This window comes from Camelus ferus, chromosome 9 (genome assembly GCF_009834535.1).
Source record: "Camelus ferus isolate YT-003-E chromosome 9, BCGSAC_Cfer_1.0, whole genome shotgun sequence".
NCBI lineage: Eukaryota > Metazoa > Chordata > Mammalia > Artiodactyla > Camelidae > Camelus > Camelus ferus.
The window spans coordinates 51,680,104-51,705,967 of NC_045704.1; the positions used below are offsets into that span (position 1 = coordinate 51,680,104).

The 25,864-nt window shown below is 45.3% G+C and overlaps 1 protein-coding gene across 1 annotated transcript in view; it reads left to right on the forward strand.

The window, feature by feature from the left end:
• VAT1L (vesicle amine transport 1 like) overlaps positions 1–25,864 on the forward strand; it is a 125,752-nt gene that overhangs the window by 49,629 nt on the left and 50,259 nt on the right. Inside the window, exons 4-7 of the mRNA XM_006178225.3 lie at positions 12,006–12,148; positions 17,903–18,006; positions 20,156–20,211; positions 23,748–23,942. Coding sequence (XP_006178287.3) covers positions 12,006–12,148; positions 17,903–18,006; positions 20,156–20,211; positions 23,748–23,942 — 498 coding nt within the window. The remainder of the gene's footprint in view (positions 1–12,005; positions 12,149–17,902; positions 18,007–20,155; positions 20,212–23,747; positions 23,943–25,864) is intronic.

The window sequence follows — 25,864 nt, forward strand, 5'->3', positions numbered from 1 at the left end:
AGAGTGGTCAGTGTAGGACTGGCTATTTTCAATAATTTCAGTGGGGGTTCAGATGGTCTCCACTTGCCTGGTATCTGGCACTGGGATGATCAGGCAGATGAGTACTGTCTGGGGGTATGTGTGGACCAGAGAGAGGAGGGAGGGCTCCAGACTGGTTAGTGTGCACATCCAAGACTGTACTGCTCCCAGTGGAGTGCTTGGTCATTGAATTGGTGAGCCCAGAAAGGGGCTGTCTTTCCCCAGCCAGAAAGATTTTTTAAGATGTCAAAACACCATATAATAGACAGAAAGCTTTAAATATTTACCATACAGATGCACACATTCTGGTTGCCAAGGCTCACAGCTGTGCCTGCTCAGTGGAGGCAGGGGAGTGGGGAGTGGTGGCCCCAAATCAAAGCCTTCCCACTCAGCTACCTGCCCCACAGTTGACAATCCTAAGTCCCAGCGCACCTGAGAAAAAGCTACTTCACCTGGAACCAGGAGGCAGAAGATAATAATGCAGTAGGTACATTCTTGAGCATAAGAAGAGCTAAAGAGCCCTGAACGTACTGAGCACTTGCTCTCTGCCTGGCACTGTACTGGCTCCTCCAGTCTGTGTCTGATCCAAAAACCAACACTCCATTTTATAGATGAGACCAGGGAGTCACAGAGAGATGAAGTATCTTTCCAAAGTCACACAGCCCATCAGTCTGGGAGCAAGGTTTCCAGTTCGGGTCTGCCTGACCCAAAAGGTGCTCAACATCACTAATCATCAGGGAAATGCCCATCAAAAGCCCGATGAGATGTCACCTACGCCTGCTGGATGGCTATTATCAAAAAGACAAGAAACAGTAAGTGTTGGCGAGGATGTAGAGAAAAGGGAACCTGCATACACTGTCAGTGGGAATGTGAATTGGTACATCCACTAGCGAAAAAGGTATGGAGGTTCCTCAAAAGATGAAACACTGAACTACCATGTGACCCAGCAACCCCACTCCTGGATAGACATAAAAGAACTGAAAGCAGGATCTTGAGGAGATACCTGTGTTCAATGCAGCATTATTCACAATAGCCAAGACATGGGAACAACCTAAATGTCCATCGACAGATGAACAGCTGAACAAAATGTGGTACAGATGATGAAATATCATTCTGCCTTAAAAAAAAAAAAAGGAAATTCTGCCCTTGGTACAACATGAATGAACTTGGATGACATTACACTAAGTGAAACAAGCGAAACACAGAAGAACAGACGCTGCCTGATGCCACTTATGTCGGGAATCTAAAATAGTCAAACTCACAGAAGCAGAGAGTAGGATGGAGGTTACAAGAGGCCGGGGGAGGGGGGGTCCAGGAGGTGTCTGTCAAAGGGGGCACAGCTTTGTTATACAGGATAAAGTCCTGTAGATCTGCTGTACAGCACAGTACCTACAATCAATACTTACACTTTTGTGAAGAGGGTAGATCTTCTGTTACATTTTGTCGCCAAAAAAAAAAAAAAAAGAGGGAAGAAAGAAATTTTACAGGTGATGGTTAAGTTTATGGCATTGTTCAGGCGATGTTTTCATCGGTACAGACTTATCTGCAAACTCGTCAAGATGTATATGTTCAATATGCACAGCCTTTTTCTGTATAAGTGACACCTCAATTTTTATAAAAAGTCCGAACTCTCCTTTCCCCACCTGAAGAGCTGATGTGGTAGGGAGAGGATCAGGACTTGGTTTTTTACTCCCGTGTGTTTAAGGCTCTCTTCAGAGCCAGCCTGCTTTGGGTCGTGTTCTGAAAAAAGGGCCTCGCTACAGTCTGCTTCCCTCAGGCCCCACCTCAGTGTCCCTCCCATTCTGACTTAGGGCTGCCTCTTCAACAAAAATATGGCAAGCTGTCGGACCCTCTAACATACCATGAAGTAAAACTGGACTGGCCACCCTCCCAGTCAGAGCAGAAGGCGGAGCTGTCACCAGTGCATCATCCCAGGAGGTCCCAGGGCTCCCTGGACCAAGCCCTAGGAGACGCTTTGGGAAAGCGAGAGTCACCTCTCTCCTGCCCTCTGTCCCAAAGCTGTCTGGGTGACGACCGGGGCTTAGGAAACCCAGCTGTGCTGAGACTAGGTGTTTCAGGCACCATGAGGGGAGCTGGGCTCATGCTGGTCAGTGGGAGTCATTCTGGCCAAACCCCTTCAAAAACACATCCCTCTGTCCCCACAGGGGACCAGACCGGATGCTGGGAAGGTGGCCTCTGTGGGCAGGAGTCCACGTGTGGGAGGGCCAAAACAGGGCAGGCATCCACCCAGCTCAGGAGCATCCACAAATGGCCTTAGGAGGAACCAGTGTCACCATTTAACCGTGATACAGCTCTGGGGGCTCTTTGAGAAATGTATTTCTATGCCCAAACCTATTTTATCCAACGTTCTTCCTATATTCCTCCCCCTGTTATGACCCACCTCCTACCCTTCTCCCCACTCCATGTGTATTGTTAAAAGAAAAACAAGCAAATATTTACTCTTGGCCAGCCCATAAATTTCCCCCCATCACTGATGTTAAGTTGTAACTGCCAAAGGGATGTGGGGCAGACCTTGTCCGCATCCAAGAAAAGGATAAAGCAAAGAAGATGGCTGAGCCACAGCCAACACCTGCCTCCCAAGCCCCCCGCCTTTTCTAGAAAGGGCACACATGCCAGTCCCAGCCCTCAGCCACCCCCTGACCCCGTGGGTCTTCTCTGACCACCTCGCTCTTTGCTCACCAAACGTGTCTCTCCAGTTACTTCATCCATTCAACACACAGCAACTGAGACCTACACCCAGGGACACACCGCAGTGGATAAAGGCAAATACGATGTGGTCCTCCCTTTAAGGAGTTAACAGGCTAGTAGGAGACACAAAAGAGATTTTGAAAAAGGAAAAGTGAGAGACAGAGGAGGAAGAGGAGGGAGGCAGAGAGAAGAATCAGCACAGAATGAAAGACGGTGGAGGAGTGATGTGTGTGAGTTTCAGGGCAAAGCAGGAGATATTAACTCTGCTGGGGACCTCCAGGAAGGCTTCCTGGAAGAGGTGGCTTTGGAAGCCTGCTTATCGAGCACCAGCTCCAAGTCATCCCTGATGAATCACATCACACATGCCTCCTCCTTGGACCCACACCTGACCTTGGGGTCGACATGGAGACGTGGAGTAGACATGATCATCTCTGACTTAAAGAAGAGAAATGGGAAGCTTAACCAACTTAGGTAACAGCTCTGGAACGGAAGCAGGGATGGGGTCTGGGAGCTCTAGCTTGTTCTGCAGCCTCAGCTGTGTCTCAGTTCTGTTTTGTTGCATTTGTCAGGAACAGAGAAGCTGGGCTTAGTGACAAGGAGGCTGGGGTTTAAATCTCATCCCTTCCTGTTGCTAGTACTTAGCCTTTCTGAGCCTCAGTGTCCAGTTTCTGGCAAATAACCTCGATCTTTCTGAGCCTCCATTTCTGAGCCTGTCTTCCTGATGGGTATATGATGTTGGGAGGGGGAAACGCAGCATGCGTAAGGTGCCTGGCACAGTCCTTGACAAAGAGTAACGGGCCATTAAGAGACGGTTCCCCTTCCTTCTCTCCTTTTATCCTCCAAACTCACTACTATCCTGCAGCTCGGGACACTGTTTAAGATGATAGATGCTGGAACCAGGCCATGCAGGGTTCAAATCTAGTCTCTGCCCTTCCTGTGTGACTTTGGGCGGTTACATAACTTCTTTGTGCCTCAGTTCGTTCTTCTGGAAAATGAGGATAAAACAGTACCCTCCTGGTGAAGGTCGGGGTGCAGATCAAATGAGCTGTTGTTCGGAGAGCACAGAGAACCCTGCTGGCACACAGGAAGCTCTGTGCAGATGAGGTTGGACAAATCAACCTATACTCTCCCTGACTTTGCCCGGCTGCTTCTCCCCAAGTGCCCCTGCAGTGAGCTCCGCACAGCCTGAGCAGAGGAAAGGTTTAAATGTTCACCTTGCCGTCAACCAATGGGCCAAGCTGTGAGTGGCTGGGAAACCTGGGTGTTCAGCAGCTTAAATGAAACCACGGAGCAGGGAGGCTGAACTTCTCCAAGCATCCAGAGCTTTAGGACCTGCTAATGGGGACGGTGAGGTCAGGGGTGATGGTTATTATCTCTCCTTGCATCTCTGACTCACAGGAGACTGTTAGTCATGCCCTGATCTACAGGATCCCACGTACTAAACCCACAGGTTCTGACGTCAACCTCAACTAGGAAGGGAGGAAATGGATTACGGTCAATGCCGTAACTCAGATGAAGGAAACTTTACAGAGTGCTGGATCTCAGCATGGGCTGTGCATTCGAATTACCCAGAGAACTTATTAAGTACATGCTAATAACCAGGCCCTACCCTGGTTTGAAATAAAACATCTGATATGAAGATATTCCGAGCATCCTGGGGGCCTTAGCATCTGAACCATGTGGAGTGGAGCGGTGCAGTTAAGGATAAGCTACATCAGTGGTTCTCCACTTCAGCTGCATTGGAATCTCCTGGAAGGCTTGTTAAAACTCAGCATGCCGGGCCTCACCCCCCAGAGTTTCTGATTCTGCAGGTCTGGGGTGGGGCCTGAGAACTTACATTTCTAACAACTTGATGTAATGCTGGTGCTGGCACCGTATCCTGAGAAGCACTGCCCTATATACAAGATAAAAATAAACAGATAAAAGATGTTCTCTACCAAATCTTCCTAAAGACAGTGTCGACTGTCTTTGGGGATTTAAAAAAAAAAAAAAACTTCCATATTTATACCTTCAGCAGTTGAAAACTGCCTGTCCTGATCTCCACTTTTCCCCTCCGTTGTCCCCCTCCTCCCTTGGCCACGTGCCCCTGAAGCATCTCATTGCTGAAATGCTCGGCACATGCATATTAATGGGGAGTGTCATGTGTAGTTCAAGAGTTTCGCAGTGACAAACAAGATAAAGAAAAAGAGAAACTGACTGATTCTTGGAGCAGACCAGGTGAGAACACAGAATGTTCTTTGCTGCCTTGGATGGCGGGTCACATGGAACAGCCCACACAGTGGGAGGTGAATTTCCTCTCCTTACAACTGAGTCAACTGAATAGTTGAGCTAGCAATTGACAGCTTTGATCTGGGGGGAAAAAAAGTTTCTCAACCTGTGTCTGAATTCCAGCGTGGGAGGTCGTATTGTCATATGAAAAGCGTAAGGAGGGCTCAAGGATCCAGTGTGCGAGATTTTGCGATAACATTCGTTTACCTTTCCTTATCCAAGCACCTCTCTGAATCGATGAAGATGAAAAGGTCAACTGACTGTTCTTTGGAAGAAAACAATCTCACCGCAGCATTTCCTCCCTGTGTTTTCTCGGTCCACCCCAAGCTCACTCTTTCCCATTCTTGGACCACATGAATGGTCTGTGGTTTCCAGGAGCTGTTTAAAAGCGAAAACCACTTTTGGAAGAGATAAACCTAATTCTCCCTCATAAGCGATCTCAGAAATGGTCAAGTTAGCGATAGAAAATTCCATTTTTCACCGCATTTAGGGTAATGAGTAAACTTTCATTCTCTTTGGGAGGTGTCTTCAAACAGATTTTCTTCAGACCAGCTAAGAGCAAGTCAGTGTGACCTAGAAATCATGGAACTGGAGAGACCACAGGGATCGTCAAGTCCAAGTTCCCATTTCATCTAGTCTGTCCCCCCATGTGTCCACACACACTTGAGTGCACGCCTCTCATTTTCCGTACGTTTGCAAGACTGCAGTGCACCAACGTGGTCTTATCCCAGTGGTTCAGTGGTTGGAACTGGCGTTTTCACCCTATTGGTTTAAGCGTATAACTATACTTTCATTGGTAAATTATTTGATTAATATTTGTTGCCTTTAGGGGAATGCAAACTCCAAGATGACAGGGACTATTTATAACTTGTTGATCTTTATCTTTCCAGCATCTCTCACAGTATCTAATCTATTAGAAGCACTCATGAGGTAGTCCTATCATGATGAAATAAATGCCAATGAAGTGACAGAGAGGCTGAGATTAAAAAGATGACTGGCAGTCAACCAGGAGAAAAGACAGGGGAAAGGATGGCAGGCCATGGAAACTGTGTGTGCAAAGGTCCTGTGGTGAGAGAAGGGTAGCCCTTAGGAAGGACACAGCATTTTACCATACTGTCAAAGCTAGGGTTCTGGTATATAAGAAACAAGGCTGAGGAAGTTGGTAGTATCTGCATCACAGAGGCCCTTTTAAGCTGCTCATTCTTTGTCTCAGACTTACTTGGGTCTCTGAGGCTGAATCCTGAATCTCAGTGCTTGGACAGGAGCATCTATCCTACATTCCCATTTAATGGGTAACCAGAATTTTGACCAGGCTCAGTCCAAATTCCAGGGCAGTTAGAGTTAAAAACTGCCGTTCAATGAGCACTGAGACAGTGTACTAAGCCTTTTACGAGATACATCTTCTCTAATCGTCTGTCTACTATGCCCAGGTTTTCTGGAATAGAATCATACTTTGAATTGCCAGTCTGTGGAGATGAAGATTTCAAGGATGTCCAAACAGCTCCCTTGTAACTACTGGCCCTTGACTTCCCACTGTCTATGCTCTGTCTGAGGGGACCCCAGCAGCCCTGAAACTGGGGCTGAGCTGGCTGAAGTCTGTTCACCCATATAAACCTGAGACAAAGCTGTCCAGAGTGGATCAATGAAGGCTGCCAGAAAGATGTCAAAGACCCACAGTTTTCTGTAAGATTTCCATGTCAGCAACTAGGGTGCTTAGCTGGATGGACACGATGACTCATAGCAGAGTGGCCGTGAAGTCAGGGCCACCCGAATAACTTACAAGCTGTGTAACCTTGGACAAGTTCCTTTCCCTCTCTGAATCCCCATTTTCTGGTATAAAAAAGAAACCAAAAAATGTCCTTTAAAAATGGTTGAAGGGTTTCACAAAGCACTTCAGCACGGACTTGTCCGGCACACAGCGAGAGGAAAGGACATACAGGGGCTGTTACGGCTGAAATATCAGCCACAGAGAAGAGAGGCAGAGGCTCTTACATTCTAAAAAGGGAAGGGAAAAATCAATTGAAAACAAGTGCGTGCAAATCTCCATTTACTGCTGTTGCTGGGAGACCGACTGTCTTGTTCATCTTACATTCTGGGATCTGCGGGTAAACTGCAGAATCCTTTTCACTGAAAATTCGCTCCATCTTCCACAAATGTTTATTGAGTCCGTGCTATTTGCCAGGCATGAGGGAGAAACGAGGGTAAACGAGGTGCTGATCTCTCATTCAGTTGGAGGAGGGAGGATACCAGTTTTCTGTAAATGGGAGGGAGAGCTCTTTTCTGCTTAAATACAGAATCCTGAGCATTATGTACTCTAGAAAATCACTGAGGATCTTGCAAGGGCTTCTCACTGTGTGAGTGAATTAATAGAGCTAAAAGAGCGGGTGGGAGTCCTGAGAATGGATGTGCCCTGAACTTGTGTTTACCACTGACCATTATTCATAAATAATATAAATTATGATAAATCACATATACTACTCATGTATTATGTTAATTATTTGTGCACATATATATGCACATATAATAACCATAATATTTTATTATTATACTAATTATATATTATAAATGGAATATTATGTACTAGACATTATTAATTCTAGACGTATATCTAATACTAATTATACACATATACCTATAATGCTAATTATAGATTGTTCTAATTATATATACAGTCATCCCTCAGTATTCACAGGGGATTGGGTCCAGGACTGCCTCCCTCCCCCAACAGTTACCAAAATCCAAGGATGTTCAAGTCTCGTATAAAATGGTCTCATGTTTGCATATAAGCTATGCATATCCTCCCGTACACCTTAAATCATCTCAAGATTACTTGTAATAACTAATACAATGTAAATTCTATGTAAATAGTTGCCAACCTGCAGCAAATTCTAGTTTTGCTTTATGGAACTTTCTGGAATGTTTTCCTGAATGTTTTAGAATGGCAGTTGGCTGAATCCATGGATGCAGAATCCACGGATATGGAGGGCCAACTGTAATTATATTCTATACTATATTTATGTATTACATACTACATACATTGCTCATATACTACATATATTATGTAAGAACATACATGTATAAGCTATTTATATCACTTCATTTTACTACCACATGTATCTTTCTTTTTAAAGTGAAAATGATAAAGTTCTGCTTGGGGCAGAGACTAGATATGCTAATTAAATCTATGTTTTATTCCCACTCTGCAAAGCTCAAGAACAGAAATCTGCAAAATGATGGGGGTGGGGTGCTTCCCCATGACATCAGCCCCCTCTAGTTCCTCATGCATCCATTCAACAAACACTTGTGCTGTGCCAGGCTCTGCCCTGGGCACTGGGGGATGGAGCCAAAAGAGGAGCCATCCCTGACCCCATAAAGCTCACACATGGGTCAAGGAGCAGCCACAGAAGGCCATGGTGACCACTATCCTGGAGGAAGGTCAACAGTGGCCCAAAAATAGGCAAGTGACTCTGCCTGGGCCACTGGGAAGGATTTCTAGATCAAGGGTTGGAGGTGCCTCAGGGGGAGTGGATGGGATCTGAAGAAGAGAGTGGAAGGCCAGGCATGAGAGGTAGGGGAAAGCATGTGGGAAAATCAGCACAGATGTGAAATAGCATGATACGTTCAGGGGAGTGGAGAACGGATATGCTCCCACTGCTGATATAATGATAAAAATACCAAGAAAAATAGTGATAGGAATCACAGTAGTCACGAGAGCAAATATTCACTGACCATTCACTACTCTAAGCCCTTGGACGTGTTAATGTCATATAATCCCACAGCAATCTTCGAGTTTATGTAGTATTATACACAAGGCATATTAAGACACGTGACCAGAGGAATTGATTTGTTACTCAAGGTTGCTCAGCTGCTAAGTAGACCAAGTTCTGCCACATTGCACCCTAGTGGCCGTGGACCAGGCATCTAACCGCCGTAAACCTCAGCTCCTTCGTGGGGAAAAGAAGGCTCATTCTGAGAACACCATGGGATGAGGGTCACAGCAAGTATCAGTGAAGACTTTTCTGTTGTGTAGTTGTGGGGGGCTGTTGGGAAAGTGAAGGGAACTCACATTAGTGAGGTAGACTGGGTCAAATCCCAGAGGGCTGGCCTTGTGTGATAAAGGACTTATGTTTCATTCTGAAGGCCACCATAGGCCTTGGGAAGCTTTGAAACATGCAGTCAAATGCTCATTGTTGTGTTGGAGAAAAATCACTCTGCCCACAGTGTGATGTACACATGGAAACAGCCAGGCTGGTTAGAAGAATGCTGTCATAACCCAGGGGAAGAAGTGACAGTCATAAGAGATGCTGAATGGAAACAGCATACTTGCTGACCAATCGGATGGGAGGGAGAGGGGTCCAGGCTGACCCCCAGATTCTTGGCTTTAGTGATGGGTGAACAGTGCGATTCCATACACTGAGGTAGGAAACGTAGTCAGAGGAGTGATATGGATTGAATTGTGTTCCCCGACCCTTGTCCAATTCCTGTGTTGAAGTCCTTCACCCCTGGATCTCAGAATGTACCCTTATCTGGAGGCAGGGTCTTCACAGAAGTCATCAAGTTAAAATGAGGTCATGAGGGTGAGCCCTAATCCAGTATGACTGCTGTCCTTCTAAGAAGGGGACATTTGGGCAGAGATTGGCATAGAGGGAAGGCCAGGGAGAAGACCACTGTCTAAAAGCCAAGGAGAGAAGCCTGCATCAGATCCCGCCCTCACAGACATCAGGGGGAGCCCACCCTGCCGTGCCCCGGATTTCAGACCTCTAGCTTCCAGAACTGTGAAACAATAAATTTCTGTTGGGTGAGCCACCCAGTCCATGGTCCATTTGTTACAACAGCTTTAGTAAATGAATGTAAGGAGTGACTCGTTTGGAGATAGCCATGAGTTATGTTTTGGATCAGTTGAATTTGATGGGTTGTTTCTAGATAGCCAGGTAAAGACAGACACCAAAATGGCAGTTTGATACACAAGTCTGGAACTTGGTGGGACTAGAGATAAGAGATTAAGATGTATCAATCATTTCTAACACTCCAGCATTTATAGCACAGTGTGACTAGCTAGCACATAGTAGGAATACGAAAAAGAGTTGAGTGGATAAATGTCACATTTGCTTAAGGATCGAGGGAGAAAGGGACTATTGGAAATAGTCCTAAGCTCCCGCCCCAGCACAGGCAAGGCTAGCTCAAGCCCTGTTGAATTTCAGAGGATCGTGGCACACTGGCTACTGATATTTACACTCACCAGGAAGGATAGTTCCTTTTTGATTCTCTAAAATCAGGAGCTAAAAAAATTAACCAAATACTCAAGCAATTCTTAGAATAGAAAACCACAGCCTGTCTGAAGTCTCAGGTTCACGCCCATGTTCTGAAATGTTGACCTCCAAGTGAGCATGTCAGTGATGTGTCTATTTTAGGCAGCAACTTAAATGTCTGCTTGGCTTGAAATGTCAAAATAAGCAGACAGCATGGCAGAACAGAACATGGCAGCAGCTGAAAGTCCTTGCTTCGAATCTCAGGTCTGCCTCTTAAGAACTGGGTCACCTTAACCTTTCAGAGTTCCCTCTTCCAGATTCATCTACAAAACAATGGTCAGGAGTGGGTAACTGGATGATCTTCCATCAACTCTGACATTCTCTGATTCTCTCAATGTTGTCTTTAATTGCAAATGTCGGGAAGAATCACATTTCCACAAATGACCTGCCAACCTGATTTAGTCCACCCACAGAAAGACACATAAATAAAGTGAGAGGCAATAATTAATATCACAGATGCCTTGGGTAGAAAAATTTCCCTCCCTAATAATTTCTGCCTCCTGAAGGTGGTAGAGAGAACACTGGAAAGAGACAGTGCTTGGTTTTAGAATGCAGCTGAATTACCAGCAAAGTGGGTTTTCCTGGAAGGTTTCTGAATATACATGGTCACGGTATTTTGTCCAAGGACTTAAGTTTCCGACTATATTGAAAAAGAACATGGGAAAATTCCCCATTCATAATTATGCTTGTGATTTCTCTTAGATCATTTAATATTTCAACCTCATGCACTGGCTTTTTCTTTATATGCCTGCTCATCTCAGCTCTGGATATAACAAGCCAGTAAGGGGTACAGATGATTAAGAGTATTAACTGTCGTGTTTTGTGCCAGATGCTGGGCCTGTGTTACATCATGCCTCATTTAACATACCCTGTAGTGGATGTTGTCAGTCACACCTTACCTTGTCTGCACACAACTCAATATGATTACTTAGGGCTTCTGATTAGCTGTGGGAGCACACCTGGCCCCTAAGGACCAGCCAGGTGTGCACAAGACTTACTGCTGCAGAAACAACCCTCAACCCGTACCAGATGGAAACTGGGTGGATAAATACTCCAGCTCCCTCACCACTCAGGATGACTCTGAGGTGTATTCTACACTTGTTTGTGGAGTTCCTTGGGGGGTTTGAGTCCTAGTCACCATGGTGGATACTGACTTGAGAATACACCCTTTGTTGGCTGCCTTCTGTTTCTGTCTTGATACCCCTGTAGTCCCCATGATCATATAGAGGACTTAACTCTCAAATCCCTGCCTCAGGGCCTGCTTCTGGGGAATCCAAACTGACATCCTCCAAGATCCCTAGGGAGTAAGTACTATTAGTGCTAATTTATAAATGAGGAACTGAGGCTCTTTGTGGTTAAATAACAGTTGTTATGTCTTCACGCTGGGGTTTTGCTGGATCGCTTTCCTCTACACCAATGGTTCTCAACCTACAGGGATTGTGTTCCCCAGGGGACATTTTGAAATGTCTGGAGGTATTTTCGGTGATCACAGCTGCGGGTATGCTGCCGGTACGTAGTAGGTGGAGGCCAGCAGTGCTGCTAAACATCTTTCAACACACAGTTCAGCGCCCTGCAACGAACCTAATCCAGCCACGAAAGGTCAATAGTGACAAGGCTGAGAGCTCCTGCTCTACACCCAGCCAGACTGGTTGTCGGATGGTTGCTCTCCTGTGTGACTTGTCTATTATATTTCACTTCCAGGGCCAGGCTGTGGCTCAGCTGTGTTCCACCATTCCCAATGTGACTGTCTTTGGGACGGCTTCTACCTTCAAACATGAAGCCATCAAAGACTCCGTGACCCACCTCTTTGACAGAAATGCAGACTATGTGCAGGAAGTGAAAAGGTAAGGTGTTCGCTCTAAGGAGCCTCTGTCCCACTAATCCTTCCTCTTCTCTAGGAGAACAGGAGCATCCTTCTAGAGGAGGGTTAATAAGAGTCATAGTAGCAAACATGTGCTGGAGGCTTAGGATTACTAGCTCTGGGCTGACTACTTCACCTGTGTTCACTCATCTAATCCTCTCAACAACCTTACTGTTATCCCCATCCTGGAGAGGATAAACCTGAGGAACAGAGCAGTTAAGTAACTTGCAGAGCTAAATTGTGAGAACTGCTGTAACACTCCCCTAACACAAAGATGCTGATTTCTCACTCATTCACCTAACAGCCCAGGGAAATGTGGACTCCAAACTGGGTGTGACCAAGAGCCACCAAAGGACCAAAGTGGTGACACAATGACATGATCAGCTCTGGGCTGTGAACAGTCACTGGTGGTGTGGAGAGAATGAATGGGAGGTGTGAGGCTGGAGACAAGGACAGCAGTCTGCTGGCACTGGAGTCACCTGGGGAGATAGTGGCTTATAACCTGATCCGTATTCCACCTGGGATGCTAAAGCCATTGATCGTGGCCATATATATGTGTACGTCAACCCAGGACAACAGATGGAACACCCAGCTGCCACCACACTTTCAGATGACTTGTGTGTCTCACCCCACTGCTGATTCTCAGAGTTCAAGGCTGATTTCCAGGCTCTGCTGCACTCAGCCCCTGGGAGGATTCAGGGATGTCCCAGAGCCATTACTTCTGTATTTTCATTCTCCAACACAAAACTGTAAGGTACAAAGGAATCCAGCTAGCATCTTAAGAAGGAAATAATTTTTTTCAAATTGCAGATTAAGATTAAAAAATCAAAGGGCTGAAGGATGGGAGATCTGGTTGTTTGAGTTGATAAATTTAGACCAGATTAGGTGAAACGTGGGAAGTCTCTTGGAAAGGAGTGTCTTGTGATGGTCTGAATTTGCAGATGTTTTTAAATTTTGAATGTGGACATTTGCATATAATTTAAGGTTGCCCCAGTATTTCCTGTGGGATGTGAACAGAGAGTTTTAAAGCTAGATATAAGAAAATCACCACCTGTTTCTCAGCTGTCCAGAGACTGCAGGCACATTAAAGACTTCCAGACTGCCTACTTTTATAACCCTCAGGTATTCTTCCTTCTTTTAACTCTCATCTCTCAAGCTTCAGTCTGAAAAATGAACCACCACTGTCCCTTTGGCAATCTTTGCTTTATCCTTTTAAGTGATATTTTTGCAAGCATCCTTTCTTCTATCCCTGATCTGACCCACTTCATAAATACTGAGTGTCTGTGATGGGCCAGGTATTCTGTGAGAGCAGGAGCTCCAGCAAAAACCACCTTGAGAGTCACTGTCTTCATTGAGCTTGGAGTCTTGTTGGGGAAGAAGGGATAGAAAAATATTTTTAAAATTCCCTGACTTACACTTTTGATATCTGCTCTGGTGGAGAAACACAAAATGCTAGTGAACACAGGAGATGGAGAAATCAGGCGTCATCCATCAAAGAGTGAGATTTGGGCTGAGAACTGAGGGATGAGAATTTGGCCAAAGGAAGAGCATTTTTGGCCAAAGGAAGAAAATTTCAGACCAAGGAGAATGGCAGGTGCTAAGGTCTGGGGTCAGGAAAGACTTGGTCAATTCAAGAATCTGAAAGGAGACCAGTGTAGCTGGAGGATGTGGTCTCAAGCTGTGGGAAGTAGTGGGACCAGAAGGTGGCAGCTCTTTTGAAAAACTGACCTTCCATAACCAGGGAGCCTCTTTCCCCATTTCCCGCGTGGCTGCACTGTCCCTTGTCCTGATTGTCCTTGACCCGCTGCCTTTAGCCCCAGAATCAGTGACATCTGCTGATGTCAGAAGAGCAGATGATCACAGCATCTGAGACCCACCTCCCCATCACCTTCTTGCAAGTATGACCTCCACTGGTCCCTTCTGTTTCTAAATACAGATCCTGGGATTCGCCTGAAAATGACAGGAAGCTGCAAGTATGTTTATACTCTGTCCCACTAATCCTACCCTCAGGAAAGCATCCAAGAGATGATAAAAGCAACAGGTCCACATTGCCTGTTGTAGAGCCAAGCACTGCTTCTGCTTCATTGTCGGCGCTCAGCATATGCCGCCAGGGTGAATTACAACATTGTCCGTAATAGCGAAAATTCAGAACCAGCCCCCTTTATCAACAGAAGGGAGACCGTTTGGTAGATTATGCTCCACCCACGCACTTGAGTATTATGCAGCCCCTAAAAAAAAATGATAATTACGAAGACTCTGGCGGAAAATGAAAAAATACCCATGGTAACATATTGAGTGAAAAAAGCAGAATGTCGAATTCCAGCCACATTGCGATCACAGCTTTGTATAAATTCTTGGCGCGTCAGGACATAAAATGAAAGGAACAAGGAAAAAACCCACCCACTAACAGGCAACAGGAGTGGAATGCAGAGTGATTTTTCTTTCCTTTTTTTGATCACAGTATTTTGAACACAGTATTTTGTGTCATGAACTAAAAAAAATAACAAATTTCTTGAGATGAAAATTCTCTTAAAAACCAGTCAGTAAGCTTCTTTTGAACATGCATGCAGCCAAGAGCCAGACGTTACAAAAGGAAGAGGGAAAAAATATTTATGATACAGCCCTAAACTTTATGTCACCTACCCCATCTCTGCTTGGGAGGAGAGAGATGAGTATGCTTGATACCAAGAAGGGTCAGAAGCCTTGAATTGTGTGGATCTGACTGCAAGGGCTTTAAAAAATAAAGAGGGGAAGACCAGAGAAGGCGCCAAGGTGGACAGTCCCAAAGTGGGTGCTTGAAGAGTGGGAACGATTTCAGTCAACAGAGAAGAGTAGGGAGTGAGTCCTGGGCAAGGTGAGCAGGCACAGGGCAAGGTGGTAACAGCACCAGGCTTTGTTGGTCTCCTCTTGCTCTGATGAGCATTTTCACTAGACTGTTGTGTGTACATCCGGCAAGACAAAAATGCCTCATCTTACAGATAAAAAAAAAAACCCAAACTGAGACCTAGTAGAAATTAATGAGGGTTCCATCACCAGGACAGAACAGAGAGAAAGTGATCAAGAAAGGATCGGGAGGTGGCATTGCTAAGAGCATGTGGAGCCATCCATGGTCAGCTTTTACTAAGAAGGCCACTGTACCCCAGGCTCCCTGAAATCACCTCTCCCTCCGACACGAGCTTGGAGGTGATGGTTAAAGCAGCGGTCCAGACAAGTTCTCAGAATGAGAAGTGCGCGGACAGCCAAGGATCCAACTGGCAATGAAAGTTCCAGTAAAGGGGAGATAAGTTCTCAACAAGGTCGAAGGGTTTCCCAGTAAGTAATGGCTCTGTTTGGACCTATCACCACTCAAAAGAAATTCTTCACCGATCCATGTGGGCAGGAAGCAAGGAGGCAGCATTCTCCATACGGGAACAAGGAACTGGGAGACTGAGGAAGGACAGACACTAAAATCTCCAGTCAGCAGTTCCTAAATATCTTGCTGCCCAGTTTGGCCCAAAGAATCTATCTCTGAGCTGGGGCTGTTTGTATTTGCTTTTTAAGTCTGCAGAGATATGACAGCAGGAGACAGCAAAATCAGACCTGTTGCCTTTAACCCTCTGCCCTCACCCTCTCTGCTTTCATGTAATGATGATTATACACACGCAGGCAAGGCAGACACCCCCAGAAATTGGGGGGAGGCGCTATGGGCTCCCTAGCTTTGTGATTTTCACGATTATACTATTAAAAGATGCTGCAAAGGTGTTTTTCAATGTGAGCAGGACTGAGGGACGACCTTCCCCAAGGGTCCTTGTGGGGCCTGGAGCATTTTAAATAGACAAAGTTTTCAGTTCAGTCTAGTCCATTGATTGGGCTTATAATGACTGAATGGGAGGTGGGATGGAGAGCTTTTCAGTTTTACAACTTCTATCTGAAGGGACGTTGCTAGCCACAAAAGGGATAATGTTTGCTTAAAGGTTTCACTTCTACAGCTGAAGCGTCCTCACCCTGGCTGGACATTAAGGGCCAATGTTTGGACCTTGAACTTGGGGCCTCTCCTGTGATCTAGGATGGGAAAAACAGCTTGAAAACAGAAAGCTCTTGTCCTGTTTGGAAGAACCTGGCCTTCCTCTGGATACATGGATAGTTATTTTGAAAGACAAAATTTAAGCCTGAATTCTTTGAAGATGAAATTACACTGAGTGCTTTCCAGAGCTGCTTGCTCAACCAGGGTTTCCATCATTATACTGGTTAGGACATTTATTAAGTCTTAAATTCAAAGTGGTTAAAAAGGCTTTGGCATTATGCCAGATTGAGGTTTGAAGTCTGGCTGTACTAGTTTCCTAAATCAGCTTGGGCAAGGAACTGCATCTGTGAGCCTCCACTTCTTTATCCAAAAAGTGGAGCTGTAACATCTGCCTTATGGGTTCCTGGTGAAGGTTAACTATTAAATGCCTGGAATATAGTAGAACTTAGAAAATGTGAGTTTCTTTTGAAGGAAGCACACATATAAGGATGTGGGATACCGGTCTCAGAATGCTTTCTTCATTCTCTTTCATTCATTCACTTATTCATTCCTTTAATCATTCATTCATACAACTGATCAATATCTGTTGAAGTCAATGCTATGTCATGCATGATGAGAAGAGCTGAGGGTACAAAAATAAGCAGCACAAACATGATCACATAATCCCTGTCTCATGGGACTTATCTTTGGGTAGAAGAGACAGTGACAAAGTAAATAGGTATGATAATTATAGCCCATGATAGATACTAAAAAGAAATCCTGTTTCTCTTATATAGACACTAAAGCATAAAATGAGCTAAAATAGAGATAATTTAGGGATGGGGCTGCCATTTTTCAGGTGACAAGGTTAGTTACAGCTTCTCTGAGGTGGTCCCACAGGAGTGAGACCTGAAGCTGAGGAGGAGCCAGCTCTACAGAGGCCTAAGGAAAAGCTGTTCAGGAAGCAATCACAGCAGGTGCAAAGGCCCTGAGGTACGACAGCTTTAGGAATAGCTAGAAGGTCAGACTGTCTGGAATGCTAAGTGGGAGGTGAGGATGGGGAAGTGGGCAGAGCTTACAGTCACCTGCTGCTGTGGACTGGCCCAGAATTTCTGCAGAACCAGAGTCTAGAGGATAGAGCAACAGGCCAAGGCCAGCAGCTCATGCAAGGAGATGTGATTGGCAGCTTGCAGGAGAGAATGTGGACCCAGAAGCAGACTGTGGATACGAGGAGCATCAGGCAGGAAGTGAGGAGTGGGACTGGGCCATCGGGGGTGTCCTGGAAGGTGTGCACAGCCTCGCATTAGGGAGGCTGTCCCTGAGCACAGGAGGCATTCTGCAGGCAAGGGGAGGGATCATGGGGAAATGAAGTTCACAGGGAAGACCTCACGGTCCAGGAGGGCTGGTTAGTAGAAGCACTTCCACAGAAGAGAACAAACTTGGCAGAAAACAGATCTTTCAGCGAGGCAGCTGGAACTGACTGCGAGGTTCCATGCTGGCTCTCCCATCTCGGGCTGCTTCCTGTTATCAGCCACCAGCCAGATTCTTAGCTGCACCACCAGCTTTGTGAAATTCTTAGAGTTGGACTCAGGGGGAGACATCGACCTCCCTGGCTTCTGGCCTATTTATTGTGACTCCCAGAGCTCTCTTTGATCCCGATTCTGGGAGTAAACAATAAGACACAAGAAGGGGAAGGAACTGACAGTTTGGTCCCTGACAAGTTACAGTATTTTATTTTATCTTCTCACCATTTAGAATCTCTGCTGAAGGAGTGGACATTGTTTTGGATTGCCTCTGTGGGGACAACACTGGAAAAGGTCTCAGCCTTCTCAAACCACTGGGAACCTACATTTTATATGGTGAGTGACAAACAGAAGTGGAGGATATTGATCAGTGACAGAGAGCTTACAAAGGCTCTGAAAAATGAGATGTGTTGATATGTTGGATAAGAGATAAGGGTTATTTTCAATGTTTCCTATAATGTTGCTATTGTCATTGTTTTCAGTTTTAAAAGTAACACACGTGCCTACTGCCCTAGACTCCCATGAGCATGTCTCATCCTAAAAATAAAAAAAATCAAGCAAGGCCAAGCCAATATAATGATGGGACAGGACTTGACCCACAGAAGGTGCACAGGTGGGATATACTAATAGTGTCAAAGGAAGTTCCAAAAATGAAGGAATGAAGGCCCCACAGGAGGATGGAGGGGAGTGGCTAGGGCGCCAGGGTTTTAACAGGGAGGCTCTTCACTCTGGGAGATGAAGTTGCAAGGTGCACATTTTCTGTCTTGTAAACTACTCCTGTATGTCCCAACCAAGACAGAAGCCCTGGGCGGAGGAGCCCCTGTCTGCTTCCACGTCCACTTTGATGCTCTTGGGTTTGGAGGGGCTTATGACAGACATCAGGAGCAGATTTTCTCAGCAGGATGAGACCCCAGAGCCTCCTCACTTTCTTCTTCTGCCTGTCATAGGAATGCAAACCAATTTAAACATGAGTCTCCACAAAGTCCAAGAAGCATATCTGAAGCCAGATGTCATGTTCCAAAGCCAAACGATATTGGGGTTATTCGACATTTGAGATTTCTGGCATCTCTGTCACACGAAAGGAAAACAAACTTGAGCCTTAATTCTGTACAACTCAGAAAAAACTGATTTCCCTGCTGTTAGCTTAGAAGCTTATAAAAGGGTTATTTGAGAGGTATATATAAATATTCAAGCATCTTTTTGTTGTCATCAGATCCTTATGACAGAAAGAGAAGCAATAAGCTTTCATTGTTGGAGTATTCAGGCAGTGTCACTAGTGGCCACATATTTGAAAGTCTTTGGGGGCAGGTGCATAATTTTAAAATTATTACCACTGATAAGAGAAGTTACAAACGTCAAGAGACAACACAGGGATACTGGATATGACTAACAAAGGAGTCAAATGCAGATGAACATTTTATTCCCTCTTTCTTACTTACTGGTTCTATTTTAGCCCCAGATCCACGATGTCGTTTTGACATAATACAGCTCAGTCTTATCACAAGTATCTAATTCATTACACTGATTACTTGATTGCTAAGTAATCAAAGCCTAGTACCGTGGTGCCTAGTGGTAGTCGCCCTATAAAGGTAGGAGCAATGATTAACTGGCTACTAGTGTACCCAGGCCAAATAATTAAGTTTAAAATAGCCATTGCTTTTTCCATTAAATAACAGTTCTCTGAGGGGAAGTTGCTCCCAAATCTTTGGGGACAAGGCAGAAAAGTCGTTGGAAAGGCACCATATGGTATAGCACCTCTCACCGTGCCCTAACCCAGGAGCCCAGAAAGGGGTCTTTTCTCTCTGTAAGAGCATCTTAGACATCTTTCCCACTTCCACCTCCCTCTAGATACTGCTTGTTCTGATTAGCAAAGCTCAGTCTCTCATATCGCTGGTCTCAAGTGGTTTCCACCCTCTTGTGCAGACCTCTTTGGAGCCAACACAAGGGCATACCATTTCCATGGCATCTGAACATCTTTTCCTCCTCTTCTGCTCCTCTGTACCCCATTTTTTCCATCCATCTAAATGCTAGCTTAGCCCCACCTCTCCACGACTTAAATGCCCAGCCAAGGTCAGAGTTCCAAGCCCCTCACTTGCCGAGGAATCAAATTCAAACAATAAAACAAGCTCACGTACGAATCCCTTCTCCAGCTCAAAGAACAGAACCAATGAGACATTTGAGCAACTCATTATTTTATTAGAATGTTGGCTTAAATCACATTTTTGCCACATGACCAACTTTCCAAAGTGATGAAATGGTCACCTTGAGAAATGTTACTTCCTCTCTGAGCCAGTGGCACTTAGTTAACTTTAAGTCAACTTGACACCAACCACCCCCTCCATTGCCCTCCTTTTTCCAGGGCTGAATTAAATTTCTTTTCAAGCTCCTGACAGTTCTGGGCCAAACAACTGCCAATCTTCCATGTGTACCAAGAGAAGGTGATTTTCACTAGCAATAGCTTGATTTGGGAATCTTCCATTTGCAGGTTCATCCAACATGGTGACCGGAGAGACCAAGAGCTTCTTTAGCTTTGCAAAATCAGTAAGTATCTGTGCACGTCTAATGTTCTCTGATGGTGCAGTGTTTGGCATGTTGCAAGTTCTTCCATCTAAGCCTGTGGATCTGATAACCTGAGACTTGTTCATCCTTCACCTGCCTCATTTATCTTCCAGAAAACCTGCATCCCCACTACATCTGCATAAGACTGTGACATAGGCTGCTTCTCTCTAAATGAAGTGGAGGTGGGAGTGCCAGAGAAACTCCAGAAAGCTTTATTTTGGTTTCAGCAGAGATTGCTTAAGTGTTGGTGCTTCTAATCATTGGTCAGAAATAAATTTAGCATTAATGCATTTTATTTGGTCCATGGAGAGACCATCTTTTCAGTCTGGCCACTTTCTGACCAAGCCTCTAGGGCTGCTTAAGATTTCTCTGTATCCCCATCCTACCGAATTAGAGACACAAATGGCCAGCTCGCGGGGTGATCTGTAGACATGGGCAAGTCTGTGAAGCCACAGACACTCAGATACTCATGCTCTGCATACAGTAGTTATTTTGTCTGCAATTGAGAAGTCGCATCTCTACTCATTCACCCCACCACAAACCTACTCCGGCCACATTCCCACCTAGGGCCACGCTTGCTAGAATTAAACTCATCTGGGCTTGAACTTCCATTTTGACCCCTCTCCCCACAATAGGGGGTCACTGCGTCTCATCAGAGCTAGCCTTTGTCCTCTCTCTTCAGCCTCCTAAGCAGCCAGTGAGGCACTGATGGATTCAGTACCTTTGCAAGCATCTCTGAGCACTATCTGTGGCATCATGCCAGACACCAGGGTACCACAGCGAATGAGACTGGCGTATGTGAGGGGCCTGAGACATTTACATTCTAACAAGGGAGACGAACTGAAATTAGTAACACATATTAATAAGATGATTATAAATCGTCATAAAATCTCTGAAAAGCAGGATGGAGTGGAGGCATTGTGAATAGGGTGCTTGGGGAAGCCATGGAAAGGGGTATTCATATGCCCCCAAAGTGCCAACACTGCGGCCAGAGGCTTCATCTCCAAACACTCCCTGATTCTGGAATGATTAGTACTACCCTGCCTGTGAGATTAGAATGAAAGTGCTTTTGTTTGCGCTGGAACTTTAAAGTTCAGGTCAAGGATCATCACAGCTATGGGATAAACGGGACCAAGAATGGAGTCCAATGAAGGATGCTGCCTGGAGCGTGTCCCCTGAAGACAGGCTTTGTGTCCCTCACAGCTGTTTTGTTGCTGGGGATGTAATTAATGTGATGCTGACAGCCTGCTGTGGGGAAACAGATTGGTCTCAAATTACATACAATTGTAAGAAGTGTTTTCCCTTTCTCCTCTAAATGCACACTCACAACACACAGCGTTAACGAAATAAGTGCAGTGCACCCAGGTCAAACGAAGGCACTCTTAAAAACAGCCAGGATGGTGGGTGGTGGTGGGTAAGATTCTCTTGCCCAAAGCAAGGGTGCCAATTACCAGGGTGCTTTATAGTTGGAGGTCAAGAATGAAGATTGCTTCCTTTCAGATGCCGGGTGCAATATTAGTTGGTCAGTTAGAAGCAAATTGAAGGCAGGGCCTGCTGAGGAGTGGAATGATGACTTTATTCTGGAAGGTTCTAGAAAGGGATTTTCTTCTATACATTGGAGAGAGGCTTAGAGATTAAAGGCATATTTGGAATCATAACAGGAATTACTCACTCAGCCATTTTAATGATGTTCCCACGAAAACCCCTGCGTTCACATGCCATTTGCTTTTAGATCATGACGATGATGATATTAACAGATGAAGTCAACATTTAGAGAGCAAATTCAGAGCTCTTCTTACTCATTAAATCCAGAACATCCCTTCCAACTTAAGGTGATCAAAGTATTTTGTATTGATAGAGCTAAGCACTTTGTACGAATTTACACATTTATTCCTCATGACGACCCCATGGGGTACAGTAGGGAAACTGAACACAGAAAGTTTAAGTGATTTGCCTAAAGGTACACAGCTTGTAAGTGGTAGAACTGGGATTCAAAACCAGGTGTTCAGCTCTAGAACTCAGCCACAACTAGGCAGCAACTGTAGATTCAGCAAGCATTCATTTCACAAACACTTGGGGAAGCACTGCAAGTACACTCTGAATCAAGTTATTAATCATTTCTCTCCCTTAGCTTTTGTGAAACAGCTCATGGCCAAATCCATCTCTCCTATCGCCGGCCCCCCGACCCTTGGGGAACGTATTTTGGTTAAAAAAAAAAAAAATATATATATATATATATATAGTGCATGGAATGTATCCCTGTTTTCAACCTTTCTCACACTTATTTTCCAACAATATGGTTTCCCCACTTAAAAAAAAATCAAGACATTTTACTTTTCTGAGCTCCCTCAATCCTGGAAGGAGGCCAGATATAAAGGAAACACACTGATAACATAAATATGATAAATGTTTCTAAGTAGCCAGCACATTCCTCTTTGCCTTCTACATTAAACTATCAACCATTTTAATCTCTTAGAACCCTCTAGAGACAGGAACTCTGAATTTCCAAATTCTAACCAGCACCAAAGCAAACACAATGAACTCAGAAGAAAGCAGGTGCATAACCATTTCTGGAGTTGGTTAATGGACTAGCTACTTATATGCATGTCTGGAGCGGGAGACGAGAGACGGGAAGTCGGGCAGCCATATCTGCCAGGTGTATGTATCACACTCAGGACTTGAGTGCTAGTGACACTTCAAGCTGGGGAATTCTGTTTCGAGGGCCTCTCCTGTGCACTGCAGGATTTTAGTGGCATCTCTGGCTTCTTCCCACTAGATGCCAGCTGATTCTCCCTCTTCAGTGATCACAACACAGAGCATCCCCAAACACGACCAAGTGTCCTGTGAGTGGGGGAAGAACCCACAGTTGAGAACCACAGACTTAGTACCAGCACTGCGGCTTCACTGCTCCATCATGCTGTTCGTTCTTCCTATATTACGCTTCCTCACTCTTTCTCATCTGATGCATTCCCACCCACCTCTCCAGTCGTGCCGCTCCTCCCCCAGGAAAGCCACGCCTGCAGTCAGAGTCATCACTCCCACTGCATCCCTGTCCCTTGGTAAATTTCTCTACCCCTCTGCTGCCTTCACCAGCCCCATTATCACCACAACTCTTCGCCAAGCCGAGTGCTTGACACTAAACTCTCTCAGGAAACCCTGGACGCAATGTCCTACTACTGTATGTCTCCAAGAGTAATGAAGCACAGAGAATAATAGGGAACAAACCGTAGAGCCAGGATTCAACTCCCGGTCTCATGATCATAACCTTATGCCTTCACGTTCCAATCACACATGGCTTAGCAGTCGTTTTAGTAAAGGGCTCTCCCCCACCTGGACCCTGAGCTCTTCTGTGCACTCCTAGCAACACTCAGCCAAACAGACGCTTAGGAAAATACACCAAAAGGAGCTGCCAGCTGGCAATCTGGCATCCACCCAACTGTAGCCCCGTTCTCTCCCTGCAATGCTGCAAACGTGGCCCTGCACTGATTCCTTGTAACCTGCACCTTCTCTCCTTCCAGTGGTGGCAGGTCGAGAAAGTGAACCCCATCAAGCTCTATGAAGAGAACAAAGTCATCGCTGGGTTTTCCCTTTTAAATCTGCTCTTCAAGCAGGGCCGTGCTGGCCTCATTCAACGAGTGGTGGACAAACTCATTGGGCTTTACACCCAGAAGAAGATCAAGCCCGTGGTGGACTCCCTGTGGGCCCTGGAGGAGGTAAGGACGGTGTATGCCGCCAGCAAACAATCTCTTCTTTTTAGTCCTGGCAGGTTGAGCAGCCAGTTCCAATCTTTTATTCGGTGGTTATTCTACAGGCTTATTTGTTTTCAGTGAGGGTCCTAAAAGTCATTGTCCTATAGTATACAGCACTTTGGCCGTAAGAAATGCTTTAAGTTGCATGGTGGTTCTCAAATCATGTGCCTCACCGTGCCATTTGTGCCAGGAACCCTTCCCAGGTAGGTCACCAAATTTTGATGGGTTGCCTTGGTTACCTTGGTTACAAGAGCGCGCGGACACTGCGGCAGCATCAGTGATATCCTCACCCTGTGGGCATGTGAGATCAAGGTCTCAAATGGCTCAAATGGCTCAGAGTAGAAGTGATTTGTGTGCAAAGCCCAGATGCTTGGGGCCTCTTTCAAGCGTGAGCGGTCATGATGCGCACTGTAATTATTAACAAATTGTTGGATCTAGTGTTTGACGGAGTCTTTTCAGTAACGAATCTGTCCCAAAGTTCTAGTATTTGAAAGCATTCCTTGATCAGACACAATTAAGAACCCCTTGGGTCCTCTTTAAGGATACTGGCTGTAGTGGTTCAAGTGAGATGTGCTAGGAGGAGGCAGGGTCTAGAAAGTCCTTCAGGACAAGGGAAGTTTGGGACATTTGGGAAGCCTGTCATTGGAGCTTCCTGTTAGGAGAAAGTGAAGACATGTGGTCTAGGTTTCAAAAGGCATTTCACTTAGAAACCTTCCTAGGTCAGGATGTCGTGACCTGGACATCCCCTGGGAAATACGGTAAAAGATGTGGGAGTGTGACTTTTGCTGTTTGGTCTTTGCATTTTGCATGGGTAAGCGCCTTACAGTTCAAGTATGTTTTGGTACTTTTGGGAGTCATGGACACCTTTGAAAAATCTAACAAATATAAACTTCTGTGGAACAGATGGCAGCTCTCATCCTGGCAAGAAAGCCAGCACTCTTTGCCTAATGGATTAGGTTGGCCACAATCCAGTGGATTTCCTAAGCACAGAAATCCCCCATAAAGCTCTGTGGGGGTCACCATGTAATCGAATAGGACGAGTCCTGGATCCACGGTTCAGGCCTGTATATGTATCATGTACGACGAATGAGCTTTCTAAAACCCAACCACCAAAACCCCTTGTTTCTTATGGTAAAAGAGAGACACGCTTATTATAGGAAATTAACCAAAAACATAAGGAGAAAATAAACTGCAAGTCGACATTCCAGAGATGGATAACGTTGTTAGCACTTTGGTGTGCTTCCTTCCGGTCTTTTTTCTACCACAGATGCTCACAGTAATTCAGTTTTTTGCTAAATCAAATCCAGTAACATGCATTCCTTCTGCTGTGTAATTTCCAAGATGGCGAGCCTACTGTAATCCTTTTCTTGAAAGTGTTTTGAATTAAATGAGTCAGACATCCATATGGTATTCATTGTATCTTAGTGGAATAGGGAAGGGCTCTGGACTGCAAGGTGACCAGTTCTCAGAGTTTAGGGAGGAGAGAAAACCAGGGACAGTCAAGACCAGGGCAAAGAGATTAATTTGACCATAGAGCAAAGGGGACTTAAACTCAGTGCCCACAAGGACCCAACACATCTGGTAGACCAAAGTGAGAGCTGAAATGAAAGAGGGGTCCCCAAGTGGTCCCTCGTTCTAGTACTTTAACTGGTTCCTTGGTCACAGTGCAATTGAATCACCAAAAAGGGACTGAGTAACTACTGTGCCCAATACTGTGCAGGTCCTGGGGATACAGTGCCAAACAGATGGCCAAGATCCCTGGGTTTTAAAGAGCTTACATTCAAAGGGGTGAGAAGAAGCAGAAAATACCGACGTGAACAAAAATAAGCAGGGTGTTCTCCCACTGCAGTAAGTTCTTGGAAGGAGTTAAATTAGGGTCTATACTG